The sequence below is a fragment of the Pristiophorus japonicus genome, chromosome 3 (genome assembly GCF_044704955.1).
Source record: "Pristiophorus japonicus isolate sPriJap1 chromosome 3, sPriJap1.hap1, whole genome shotgun sequence".
NCBI lineage: Eukaryota > Metazoa > Chordata > Chondrichthyes > Pristiophoridae > Pristiophorus > Pristiophorus japonicus.
The window spans coordinates 163,859,721-163,873,861 of NC_091979.1; the positions used below are offsets into that span (position 1 = coordinate 163,859,721).

At 41.9% G+C, this 14,141-nt stretch overlaps 1 protein-coding gene across 4 annotated transcripts in view; it reads left to right on the forward strand.

The window, feature by feature from the left end:
* The window catches only part of pikfyve (phosphoinositide kinase, FYVE finger containing), a 215,381-nt gene that overhangs the window by 66,071 nt on the left and 135,169 nt on the right, over nt 1–14,141 (forward strand). For all 4 annotated transcript variants that reach the window (XM_070876033.1, XM_070876034.1, XM_070876035.1 and 1 more), the window contains exons 2-3: nt 4,020–4,200; nt 4,812–5,006. In XM_070876033.1, the coding sequence (XP_070732134.1) occupies nt 4,029–4,200; nt 4,812–5,006 (367 nt within the window). In that variant the 5' untranslated portion in view covers nt 4,020–4,028. The remainder of the gene's footprint in view (nt 1–4,019; nt 4,201–4,811; nt 5,007–14,141) is intronic.

Genomic DNA, 14,141 nt, shown 5'->3' on the forward strand with positions numbered 1-14,141 from the left:
TGAATCGAGGAAGACTTGCTTTCACTCTTGGCATGAGTTCTTAGGTGGCCGTACAGTCCAATATGCGAACCGCAATCTCTAACAGGTGGGACAAATAGTTGTTGAGGGAAGGGGTGGGTGGGACTGGTTTGCCGCATGCTCTTTCAGCTGCCTGAGCTTGATTTCTGCTCGCTCTCGGTGACGAGACTTGAGGTGCTAGCGCCCTCCCGGATGCACTTCCTCCACTTAGGATGGTCTTTGGCCAGAAACTCCCAGGTGTCTGTGGGGATGTTGCACTTCATCAGGAAGGCTTTGAGGGTGCCCTTGTAACATTTCCGCTGCCCACTTTTGGCTCGTATACTATTGTTGTAAGCTTAATAATTCTGATGTATTGCATAAACGATATTGACTGCTGCCTATTGGTATGTCTGGTTCAAGACCTTAAAAGTTCTTTAGTAGCTTTAACCGTTAAAAGTTCTGCCCAATCTTTGTGGTCAATTCCTGCCTCATCCTTCCAAAGTCAGCATAACCTAAAATTTGAAACCTTGTCTTATGACTTGCCCTTCTCCCCCTCAAATCTAATATCGAATTCTATCATATTATAGTCAATGTTAGCTAGGTGTTCCTTTACTGTTGGATTAATGACTAATTCAGACTCATTACTCATTCCTGAATCTAAGATGGCCTGTTCTCTCATTTCTTATGCTACATTCATTAGTGTATAGAATTTTTAGTTGATCAATAGACCTTGTCTTGCCCTTATGCCCTGATGTTTTGACACATGTTTTAACTTATCACACTCCTTGCTTTTTTTTAATCACTTCTGTTGTATTTTGATCAGTTATTTTGTTTCCTATATTTTTTTCTGAAACTGAAGTACTTATATTACCTTTAACACTGTTGATGATGACCTGGACTTTGCTCTCATTCCTTTTTTAAATCTGAGTCCTTCCCTCCCTTTATTGGTTTAATAGGACATGTCATTATTACCACATGGACTACAGCGGTTCAGGAAGGTGGCACACCACCACCTTCTCGAGGGCAAATAGAGATGGCCAATAAATGGTGGCATTTCCAGCAATGCCCATTTCCCAGAGATACATTTAAAAAATTGCTACTCTTTTTTTCCAATTTCCCTTTCCTAATACTTGGCCTGTTGACTCTGTGGATTGTACCCCAGGAGTACTTGTTTTCAATAGAGAAGAGAAAATTAATGGTGGGGGGGCGGTGTGGGAGGAGAAAGTGCGCTCAAAAAAAAAATTGAGCAAGCCTTAGCTCAATGGTAGCACTTTTGCCTGAGTCAGAAATTCGTGGACTTGAGCTACATTCTATTCTAGAGACCTGAGCACGTAATCTTAGCAGGTACCCCGGAGCAGTACTGAGGGACTGCAGTACTCTCCAAGGTGGTGTCTTTCAGATGAGATGTAAAACGGAAGTCTTGTCTGCCCTTTCAGGTGAATGTAAAAGATCCCATCCGCTATTCGAAGAAACGCAGGAAAATTTGCCTGCTGTCCTGGTCAATTTTTATCCTCCAACCAGCATCAGTAAAATTGTTCAATTGATCATTTAATACATTGGTGTTTGTGAGAACTTGCTGTGTTTTAAATAGTAATGTTTCCATACATTATTATTTAAAAAAAGGAGGCAGAGAAAAAGCAGGAAACTACAGACCAGTTAGCCTAACATCTGTGGTTGGGAAAATGTTGCCGTCCATTATTAAAGAAGCTGTAACAGGACATTTGGAAAAGCAAAATTCGGTCAGGCAGAGTCAGCATGGATTTATGAAGGGGCAGTCATGTTTGACAAATTTGCTGGAGTTCTTTGAGGATGTAACGAACAGGGTGGATAAAGGGGAACCAGTGGATGTGGTGTATTTGGATTTCCAGAAGGCTTTTGACAAGGTTGCACATAAAAGATTACTGCACAAGATAAAAGTTCACGGGCTTCGGGGTAATATATATATAAGCATGGATAGCAGATTGGCTAACAGAAAACAGAGTTGGGATAAATGGTTCATTCTCTGGTTGGCAACCAGTAACTAGTGGGGTGCTGCAGGGATCAGTGCTGGGACCCCAACTATTTACAATCTATATTAACAACTTGGAAGAAGGGACCGAGTGTAACGTAGCCAAGTTTGCTGACGATACAAAGATGGGAGGAAAAGCAATGAGTGAGGAGGACACACAAAATCTGCAAAAGGACATAGACAGGCTAAGTGAGTGGGCAAAAATTTGGCAGATGGAGCATAATGTTGGAAAATGTGAGGTCATGCCCTTTGGCAGAAAAAAAATCAAAGAGCAAGTTATTATTTAAAAGGAGAAAGATTGCAAAGTGCTGCAGTACAGTGGGACCTGGGGGTACTTGTGTATGAAACGCAAACGGATAGTATGCAGGTACAGCAAGTGATCAGGAAGGCCAATGGAATCTTGGCCTTTATTGCAAAGGGGATGGAATATAAAAGCAGGGAAATCTTGCTACAGCTATACAGGGTATTGGTGAGGCCACATCTGGAATACTGCGTACAGTTTTGGTTTCCATATTTACAAAAGGAAATACTTGCTTTGGAGGCAGTTCAGAGAAGGTTCACTAGGTTGATTCCGGAGATGAGGTGGTTGACTTATGAGGAAAGGTTGAGTAGGTTGGGCCTCTACTCATTGGAATTCAGAAGAATGAAACGTGATTTTATCGAAACATATAAGATTATGTGGGGGCTTGACAAGGTGGATGCAGAGAGGATGTTTCCACTGATGGGGGAGTCTAGAACTAGAGGGCATGATTTTAGAATAAGGGGCCGCCCATTGAAAACAGATCAGGAGAAATTTCTTGAGGGTTGTGGATCTGTGGAATCTGCTGCTTCAAAGCTGTGGAAGCTGGGACATTGAATAAATTTAAGACAGAAATAGACAGTTTCTTAAACGATGAGGGGTTATGGGGAGCGGGCAGGGAAGTGGAGCTGAGTCCATGATCAGATCAGCCATGATCTTATTGAATGGCGGAGCAGGATCGAGGAGTCGTATGGCCTACTCCTCCTATTATGTTCTTATTACAACAGTGACTGCACTTCATTGGCTGTGAAGTGCTATGGACATCCTGAGGTCATAAATGCAAGTTTTTTTTTCTGGTGTCTTTTGCGCATTGAACTTGGAAGAGTGGTTCAAAGTAATTACTTTTCCCCCTTAGACACTTCCCCCTGATAGCATTCTTCATTGCGCACCAGACAAAAGTGGCACCAATAAACCTGTCAGCAACTCCTAATTCCTGTGAAAATGGGCCTCTGCTACTGCCAGAACAAGAGAAGTTGGCAGATTTACATTATTTATTATCTAGTGGCCAGCGAACTATGCGTTTGCCATTGGCTACAGTTTTGAAATGTTAAAGTACCTTCTATGATGGATTCTGTTTTTATTTGGTTTATTATGCATGAATGCAGCAATTCTATGATGTGCACCAAATTTTTATGCTTTTATTTTACCAAATCAGCTAAGACGACTTTTTTCTGCACCAAGTACAGGTGTTCTGGGTGTGCACTGAAAGAAAGGAGAAAAAGACTTGCATTTATATAGTGCGTTTTATGACTTCAGGATCTTCCAAAGTACTTTACTGCCAATTAAATACTTTTGAAGTACATTTGCTGTTGTAATGTAGGAAACGAGGCAGCCAATTTGCACACGACAAGCTCCCGCAAACAGCACGGTGATAATGATCATTATCGTGTGTTTTCAGTGATGTTGATCAAGAGATAAATATTAGAAGGACACCAGGGATAACTCCCTGCTCTCCTTTGAAATAGTGCCATGGAATCTTTTCCGTCCACCTGAGCGCAGACTTGGTTTCATGTCTCATCCGAAAGTCGGCACCTCTGACAGTGCAGCGCTCCCTCAGTACTGCACTGGAGTGTCAGCCTAGATTTTTGTGCTCAAGTTTCTGGGACATGAATCTACAACTTTCTGACTTGGAGATGAGTGCTACCGACTGACATGGCAGTTGAAAATGTGTTTAAATTCCAGCAAAAATGAAAAATTAATCTGTTTTTATTCCAGGTGCATGTGATGGCAGCAGAGGAGAAGATCAAATTTTCCGTGGATCTTGGGAATGAACAGTCTCGCTCTTCTACAAGCCCATCCCATCTCACCCATTTTAAGCCTCTGACTCCAGATCAAGATGAACCCCCCTTCAGATCAGCCTATAGCTCTTTTGTAAGCCTTTTCCGTTTTAACAAAGGTGAGAGACATACATTTTTCTGATGAGCTTACTGAAGTGCTTACAGCTGTCTGGTGGTATGATAATGTGCTGTAAATAAAGTGTCCCAAGACATGAAGTTTATTGAGTTTCTGCCAATAATCACACCGAGACATCTGTTATTCCTCCTCATTTCTCTCTCTTTTTTTCTCCCCGCCCCCTCCCCAATCCCTTTATGTCAGCCAGCTCATGCAGGTGAGATGCATGGAGTAAGGAGTAGTATTATTAGCATACATTATTCTCAGCATCTTTTGGTAACAGCCAGAAGTGAGTTGTTGATGCCACAACACACTGTTCAATCCTGATAGAAAAATTTCCGAAGTGCAAGAGTCAAGAAGAAAGTAGTGAAAAAACAATTTATTTCTGACATTGCAGAATATGGGAATTAAAAGTAAGCCGCTCAATGCTGTAGGAGATGAAAAATGGCAATGCTTGTCATTAATTTGGAAATGTTTTTGTATAAAGCTGTGTTGGTTGTAAAATCTGAATTGTTACTTTGGAAATATATTTGATATTTGTATAGTCTGTAAAATAGACTCCTTTGTTGTCTTGCTTTCCACCACCCCCCCCCCCCCCCCCCGCCCAAACATTAGATGATGGGAGACCCAACTCTTCATACAGAACAGAGTTGCCCCAGAGTGAACCGCAGGCTACAGGAGTAAATTGGTCCAACCACCAAAACGATGGCCGAACATATTTAAGGTCACCACCGACCTACAAAAAGCAACGCACAGCAGGAAACGCACGAAGAGCATCTAGTGCATCAATAATCAAATCTCAAGGCGCAGGTAAAAAAGATAAATTATTTAATTTCATTTATTTTAACAAATGTTGTAAATTGCATACAAGGTACATCTCCATATCATATTCTGTTTAAAATTTGAATCATGTGACAGATGTGCACTTTTTTTCCACTTGCTGCTCAGCACTACGACCAGAGCTGCCTTTCATGAATCTCTCTAAAATAATTATTGTATTAATGACTTGGTGTCGGGTCGGGGTGGTGGTGGGGGAGGGGGAAAGAGGTGTTGTAAAGCAGCTATGCATCTGTGTGTTAAGTTAGTCATAAAATGCTACAGTTTCAGAATTAAATCAGTACAGCTCTAATGGTGATCATTATCAACATAAAATGACAGACTCTGTGTTCTATAATTAAAATTGTTTGATAGAGCATGTAACTGTCAATATTAATTTAAATGTTAAATGATATGACATATGTAACCTGTTAAATTTGAGTCATTTTGCAAATGATTTAATCTGTGCTCTTTTAGCAGCGAGCCCTCACCTCGGCTCTTGAGCATGATGTGCTGATTCAGATGTATTTTCTGCCTGTGATGCAAAACTAACCTACATAGCTGAACATAGAATAATATTGACCTAGTGCACCTGTGTTTTTAATGCTTCATTTGCACTACAAGGTTGAGTGAGTTGATCATAGAAATTGAGACAATTACTGACTTGTATCCATTAAAAGAGTTCAATAATATAAAAGCAACCGTGTTTCTTCTCAAGAGTTGCATTTTGTTCCAATAAGCTTGAAATGAGAGATGTTGACTGACTGGCAAGGTGTGACACTGTGATCTAAAATGTGCACGTATAAATATTACATCCCACTGCATGTAATGTAGCCAAATTTGCTGATACAAAGAGATGGGTGGGAAAGAAAATTGTGAGGAGGACAAACAATCTGCAAAGGGATACAGACAGGCTAAGTGGACAAAAATTTGGCAGATGGAGTATAATGTGGGAAAATGTGAGGTGATCCACTTTGGCAGAAATAATCGAAAAGCAAATAATTTAAATGGAGAAAAATTGCAAAGTGCTGCAGTACAGAGGGACCTGGGGGGTCCTTGTGCATGAAGCACAAAGTTAGTATGCAGGTACAACAAGTAATCAGGAAGGCAAATGGAATGTTGGCCTTTATTGAAAGGGGGGTAGAGTATAAAAGCAGAGAAGTCCTGCTACAAACTGTACAGGGTATTGATGAGGCCACACCTGGAGTACTGTGTACAGTTTTGGTACAGGTAGGTACATCGGAGGCCATTCGGCCTGGGATAGGGGCGGGAGGCCAGCAGAACTGATAGTATCAGTTCTCCTGCCTGCCCGCCCCTAGCCCTGGCCGAGTGAGTTTCAAAAGACTAAAATTTAATTTGGTCATTAATAAAGAAACTTAATGACTAAAGAACGTGAATAGGATCAAACAGTTATATAGGATATCATATGACAAACATCGCAAAGTTAATTTACTATACAACCGAAGCATTCATGGAAACTTAAACTACAAAAATAAAAGTAAAAGATCATTGAATTAAATTGCCTTAATCTCACAACTACTTTAAAGCAACTGTTTGTTTGCAATGATTATACTGGATCGATTACACCGGGAGGCCACTCGGCCAGGGCTAGGGGCAGGCAGGAGCCCAATCCTGCCTAGATGATTTCTATTTGTTCTCTAAGAGTTGCATGTTGGAAGAGATGGAATCTCACTTCTCAGTTCCCACTAGTCTGGTGGGTGCAACCGAACAAGGGTTGGGGGGTGGGGGGGGTGGAGACACAACAGGAACAGGAAAAAAAAAGAAGCTGGTTATAGCAGTGTCGGGTGCAGAGATATGGCTATTTACATACTGAACATCAACTCAAGTGCAGAAACTGTACGCCGCAGCTAACTCAACCAGAGACAGGAGAATGTGTTAATTAAAAAAAAAAAAAATTCACTCACTCACACTGAGACAAGGACCAGAATATAGAACGGCGTTCAGAGCTGCTCTGAACAGAGGCACCGTTTTAAAGAGATTAAAAGGTGGGGTGGGGGGGGGGGCGGGGCGTGAAGAGAGGACGGGGACTTAAGTTTATTAGAATCTTCGCTGGTTGAGCGAGTGCAGGGGCTGTTCTGTGGGTCCACGGCGAGTTGAGACTGAGTGGCATGGCCCCGATTGCTCTTGTTAATTGCTGGTGGCGAGACCCAACACTTAACGCGTTATCAATCACACTGGGAGGCCACTCGGCCAAGACTAGGGGTGGGCAGGCAGGAGAACAGATAGAAATCATCCAGGCAGGAGCACTATCAGTTCTGCCCGCCGACCCCTAGCCCTGGCCGAGTGGCCTCCAGTGCGATTTCTAGATGATTTGAAGCTTCAAATCAACTACCCCTACTCACAGCAACATTTGGCTGGCATCGGGTCCCTCCCACACAGCGGCTGCAGCAAGACACGGAGAGGCTGGGTCGAGGAGCTACTGCGCATGCGCGGACACTCCACTGCGCATGTGTCGACGTCTCGGCACTGTTTTCAGCGCAGGACGCTGGCTCCACCCCCGACTCGACTGGCCACGCTGCACGACCACAGGGAGGAGGCCGGACAGCGGCCAAAGTGGGGAGGAATTTTTTTCGCCGCACTTCTGAACGTAGAAAAACGGCGCATCTCCGGTAAGTGCACCGAAAAAAGGGGTGAGTCAAAATTTAGCCCTTAATCCCATCTTTCTTTTCCCATCTTTATTTCACTTTCTGTGCATGATTTGGCATTGAATGAACTATTCAAACTTTTGTGCCTCAGTAAGGATTCTTCAATCTGACTGGTGAAGGAGATGCACTATTGCTTTCCCTGTTCACACAGGTCCCAGATCACCTGTAGAAGGTGCCGGGCTGTTTTTGATTTCCAATAATGGAAACTTTGAATACAAAAGCCTATAGAAAGTCTGTGAGTAAGTAGAATGAACGACTAGTGCCGTTCACTCACTGCTGACCACAAAATCCGGGCCACTGTTTTGAAACATATTGATCTGCAACTTCTGATAAAGGGTTATGACCATTTTATTACCAATTTAACTTTTCTACTGCCAGACAACCACAACATGTAGCAACGTGCCACGTGACTAAAATAGCATTGCGCAATGCATCATGCTGTTCTGTATTTTATTACTGCAGAGTATGTATGTGCTATAAATTTCAATTATGTTCTTACAACAAACTCCTTTTCGTTGCTGTGTATAGGAATGATTAGGACTCGTGCTCACTGAAGTTTTGAGTCCAGCAGTCGAAGAAATAACTTAATTTTCTTCCTGTCGGATGGTTTTTAAATAGTCTTGTTAGCATTAGTTGCAATAGGATCAGATATTTTAAAAAGTTAGCAATTAGTTAATCACTGCAATAATTTTATTTTTAAACAATGTATATAATTTAGGCAAAACAGTGCTGAAATTCATAATTGTAGCTGGGGATTGATATAAATTCTGGATTTTGAGGATGCTAGATAAGTGTGTTTAGAAAATGACCGTTTAGACTTGGCAGCATGATGAGATTTTTCTTTAGTGTTCCTTAATGTATATACTTACCAGGTCTTCATTGCATTCAGAATACAGAAAAAATTAATATCATACTGTACTTTTATAGTGCGGAGAGGGGTCAAACATGACATTTAGAAAATAAAATGCTGTTCCAAGTATCTTAAGTCAACATTTCTAAGTACAGGTTGAATCTCCATTATCCGGCACCTTTGGGACCTGGCTTGTCCTGAACGAGAGATTTTGCCGGAGGAGGGGAAGTCACATGTTTGGGTGGACTGCGCATTTAAGTGCTGTAAGTGGGGTAAGTGTGTGTGTGTGTACGCTGATTGGCTGGACCATCAGTCAGTCAGCCAGCCAATCAGTGTGCAGGGGGCCCCGAAGAATCGGCGAGCCCAGAAGAGATGGTGGGTCGAGAAGAATTGGTCCGACCACATCCCCTCTCCCTAGGGAGGGAGCGCTGTGGGGAGGAGCAGCTGGCCCGAGGACTGTGGCTGCAGGAGTTCCAGCAGGGCGACAAGGAGGAGGCAGCTGATTGAGGAGAAAGATTATATTTGTGAGTAGGATTTTGACTGTCGCGTTCTGCGCATGAGCCACCCGACGGCTAGGAATGGTCCTGGATGAGGGGTGGTGCCGGATAAGGGAGTCTGGATAAGAGAAGTTTAACCTGTATTTCAAGCAGATCAACAGATATATGCTTATTTTTGTTGGAATTTTGTTAGTTGATCATCTCCAGCTGAAGCATTGTGAACATTTGATGGTGGAAGTGTAGACATAGGTTGAGTCTTTGTTTTTTATATCTTGAGATTGATCCACAAAAGGCTGCTTTTAAAGAAGTGATTTTTCTGTGGTTCCAATCCAGGGCCAGTTCTGTGGAAAGTGCACAACTTCTATCTTTGTTCATATATTAATTGAGAAAAAAAATTGCCTTTTGTAATTAATTTCCCTTGAGTGATTATTTTAAATGGCAGAACTGAGCTATAGTTTTAAAACTACTCTCAAATATAAAAGTAAGTTAAGGAACTGGTCCCAATCCTAAAAATTGACTGGTTCAAATCATAATTGTTAGTTGCTTGAAACATTTTCAGTAAATATAGTTTCACATTTATTATTCAAATTTAAAGGTTAATTTAACAGTGAGAATGAAATCTTAGAAATTGTTAACACTTAATGTTCCACAAATGCATGAAATACTTAAACAAAAAACAGTTGCTTCTATGACAATCCAGCATGAATTCAACAGTATTGCATTCTAAATGCTGATATGATTGATCATAGAATTATAGAAATTTACAGCACAGAAGGAGGCCATTTGGCCCAATGTGTCCGTGCCGGCTGACGGAGCTATCCAGCCTAATCCCATTTTCCAGCTCTTGGTCTGTAGCCTTGTAGGTTACGGCACTTCAAATGCATATCCAAGTACCTTTTTAAATGTGGTGAAGGTTTCTGCCTCTACTACCCTTTCAGGCAGTAAGTTTCAGACCCCCACCACCTTGTGTGTGAAGCAATTTCCCTTAAATCCCCTCTTAAACCTCCTACCAATTATTTTAAATCTATGCCCCCTGCTTGTTGCTTTCTCTACTAAGGGAAATAAGTCCATCCTATCCACTCTATCCAGACCCCTCATAATTTTATGCACCTCAATTAGGTCTCCCCTCAGTCTTGTCTATTCCAAAGACAACAACCCAGCCTATCCAATCTTTCCTCATAGCTAAAATTCTCCAGTGAAGGCAACATCCTCGTAAATCTCCTCTGTACCCTCTCTAGTGCAATCACATCTTTCCTGTAATGTAGTGACCAGTAGTCTAGTTGTGGCCTAACTAGTGTTTTATACAGTTCAAGCATGACCTCCCTGCTTTGTATTCTATGCCTCGGCTAATAAAGTATGCTGTATACCACCTTAACCTTATCTACCTGTCTTCAGGGATCTGTGGAAATGCACTCCAAGGTCCTTCTATTCCTCTACACTTCTCCGTATCCTACCATTTATTGTGTATTGCCATGTCTTGTTAGCCCTCCCCAAATGCATTACCTCATACTTTACCAGATTGAATTCCATTTGCCACTGTTCTGCCCACCAGACCAGTCCATTGATACCTTCCTGCAATCTACAGCTTGCTTTCTTCATCAATCACCACATGGCCAATTTTTGTATCATCTGCAAACTTCTTAATCATAGCCCTTACATTCAAGTCTAAATCGTTGATATATACCACAAAAAGCAAGGGACCTAGTACTGAGCCCTGCAGGACCCCCCTGGAAACAGTTTTCCAGTCACAAAAATGCCAGTCAACTATTAACCTTTACTTTCTGCATCTGAGCTAATTTTGGATCCAACTTGCCACTTTGCCTTGGATCCCATGAGCTTTTACTTTTGTGACCAGTCTGCCATGTGGGACCTTACCAAAAGCCTTGCTAAAATCCACATACACATCATCAAAAGCACTATCCTCATTGACCCTCCTTGTTACCTCCTCCAAAAATTAAATCAAGTTAATCAGACACAACCTTCCCTTAACAAATCCACGCTGACTGTCCTTGATTAACCAGTGTCTTTCTAATTGAAGATTTATCCCTTCCGTCAGAATTTTTCCCAATAATTTTTCCACCACCGAGGTTAGGCTGACTGTGTAATTATTTGGTCTATCCCTTTCTCCCTTTTTAAACAACGGTCTCTTTGAAAGATAATGTAGCTGGGTCTACACTATAGATCTTAATTCACTACCATAAACTACAATATAATTAACAGCTGTTCCTGTAGTGTTTGAGACCGTTGATTTCGACACTACTTCCTACTGTTAGTGCTCCTACTCCTCTTATTATCGAATAAGAAGCAGCAACAGAATGCTACAAGGAAATGTGACTAGTAGGAGAAATGGACTCTGTTAAAACAATAGAAGCTGTATTTTAAAATGGGACTACTGGTCTTATGATTTTTGTCCCTCTCCTTGCCACCCCCCACTTTGGAGCATGCTTGATGGTGGTCCTCATGGAAGTTTCCAAAGTTTGGAATTGTGACCTTTAACCAAAATTAGTTGAAGATTTTGGAGTAATGGCTTGGTACTGTTATTTTTATCCTGTGATACAGCATTGTTTCTATTTCCATCATAATGTGATAGAAGTTATGTAGTTCTAATGCAGCGAAAGCTCTTTAGTTTTGAGGCAATTAGGAAAAGAAAGGAACTGCAGCAGGATGATAGACCCCCTAAAAATAGGCTTGTGTGACAAAGCGTGTGATCAAGTTTGTGAGGAATAATGTCCTTAAAACTGAATTTCGTGATGTGCTTTCCACTCATCTAGACGATCGTGTACTTTCAAGGTTGTGTACTTTTACAAAGCTGTCAGATGTGTTCCCCTGGGTGAAATTTTAACTCCTACAATTCAGGTCTTATAGAAACATAGACTTAGAAACATGGAAAATAGGTGCAGGTGTAGGCCATTTGGCCCTTCGAGCCTGCAACACCATTCAATAAGATCATGGCTGATCATCACCTCAGTATCCCTTTCCTGCTTTCTCTCCATACCCCTTGATCTCCTTAGCCGTAAGGACCATATCTAACTCCCTCTTGTATATATCCAACGAACTGGCATCAACAACTCTGCGGCAGAGAATTCCACAGGTTAACAACTCTGAGTGAAGAAGTTTCTCCTCATCTTGGTCCTAAATGGCTTACCCCTTCTCCTTAAACTGTGTCCCCTGGTTCTGGACTTCTCCAAGTTTGGGAATATTCTTCCTGCATCTAACCTGTCCAGTCAGTATTTTATATGTTTCTATGAGATCCCCTCTCATTCTTCTAAACTCCAGTAAATACAGGCACAGTCGGTCCAGTCTCTCCTCATATGTCAGTCCTGCCCTCCCAGGAATCAGTCTAGTGAACCTTCGTTGCACTCCCTCAATAGAAAGAATGTCCTTCCTCGGATTAGGAGACCAAAACTGAACACGCTATTCCAGGTGAGGCCTCACCAAGTCCCTGTACAACTGCAGTAAGACCTCCCTGCTCCTATATTCAAATCCCCTAGCTGTGACGGCCAACATGCCATTTGCCGCCTTCACCGCCTGCTGTACCTGCATGCCAACTTTCAATGATTGATGTACCATGACACCCAGGTCTTGTTGCACCTCCCCTTTTCATAATCTACCGCGATTCAGATAATATTCTGCCTTCGTGTTTTTGCCACCAAAGTGGGTAACCTCACATTTATCCACATTATGCTGCATCTACCATGCATTTGCCCACTCACCTAACCTGTCCAAGTCACCCTGCAGCCTCTTAGCATCCTCTTCGCAGCTCACACCGCCACCCAGCTTAGTGTCATCTGCAAACTTGGAGATATTACACTCAATTCCTTCATCTAAATCATTGATGTATATTGTAAATAGCTGGGGTTCCAGCACTGAGCCCTGCGGCACCCCACTAGTCACTGCCTGCCATTCTGAAAAGGACCCGTTTATCACGAATCTCTGCTTCGTGTCTGTCAACCAGTTCTCTATCCATGTCAATACATTACCCCCTGTACCATGTGCTTTAATTTTGCACACCAATCTCTTGTGTGGGACCTTGTCAAAAGCCTTGTGAAAGTCCAAATACACCACATCCACTGGTTTTCCCCTGTCCACCCTACTAGTTACATCCTCAAAAAATTCCAGAAGATTTGTCAAGCATGACTTCCCTTGCATAAATCCAAGCTAACTTGGACCGAACCTGTCACTGCTTTCGAAATGCGCTGTTATTTCATCTTTAATAATTGATTCCAACATTTTCCCCACCACTGATGTCGGGCTAACCAGTCTATAATTTCCTGTTTTCTCTCTTCCTCCTTTCTTAAAAAGTGGTGTTACATTAGCTACCCTCCAGTCCATAGGAACTGATCCAGAGTCAATAGACTGCTGGAAAATGATCACCAATGCATCCACTATTTTATGATTTCAGTTATGGCTGAAAAAAGACTACAGAATTCTTTCTGGAGCGAGGCAAGAGGCTGTTAGTATGAGAAAAGTAGTCCAACAAAACATGCACTTTTGAAAAGCAACATCCTTTCTTCACTGGTTCACAACAATATGTTTCGAGTGAACACAAGACTTCGTAATGGAGTATACGGAACAGACTTTAGCGACCTTTAACTGCATACAGAGAATGACTTTACTGCTTTCTGTATGTTTTGAGTATACTCTTACAAACCGTTCAAAACCATGATCTTTTATACACCATGGACTCAATTTTCCTGGGTCATTTGCAGCATTTTTTTGGCATAGGTATTTAAATCAAAGTTTCTCACAGGAATCTGCACCGGCATAACTGAGTTACGATTTTTTTTTTACATTCCCTCATGTCTGCGCCAGTTTTGCTGATTTTTTTTTTTCACAGTTTGGCCAAAAAAAAGTTCTGCTAGGTCGGCGTATCTGGCCACTCCCAAAAAAGCTTTCTGGTGAGTTAACAGAAAACAGCGCACATTGAGAAATCGGCGCTGAAAGACGCCATTATTTCTCCTCATAGTTTCTAGAGGGAGTTGGGAACATTTTAAATATCCATAATAAAGATTACATTTTTTTTAACCTTTCAACGGAGTACATGGAAGTTTCATGGAATTCTGAAGTTTTCATTTTTTTTTTACTCGCACGCCACCACCGAACGTCTTCAAACAGG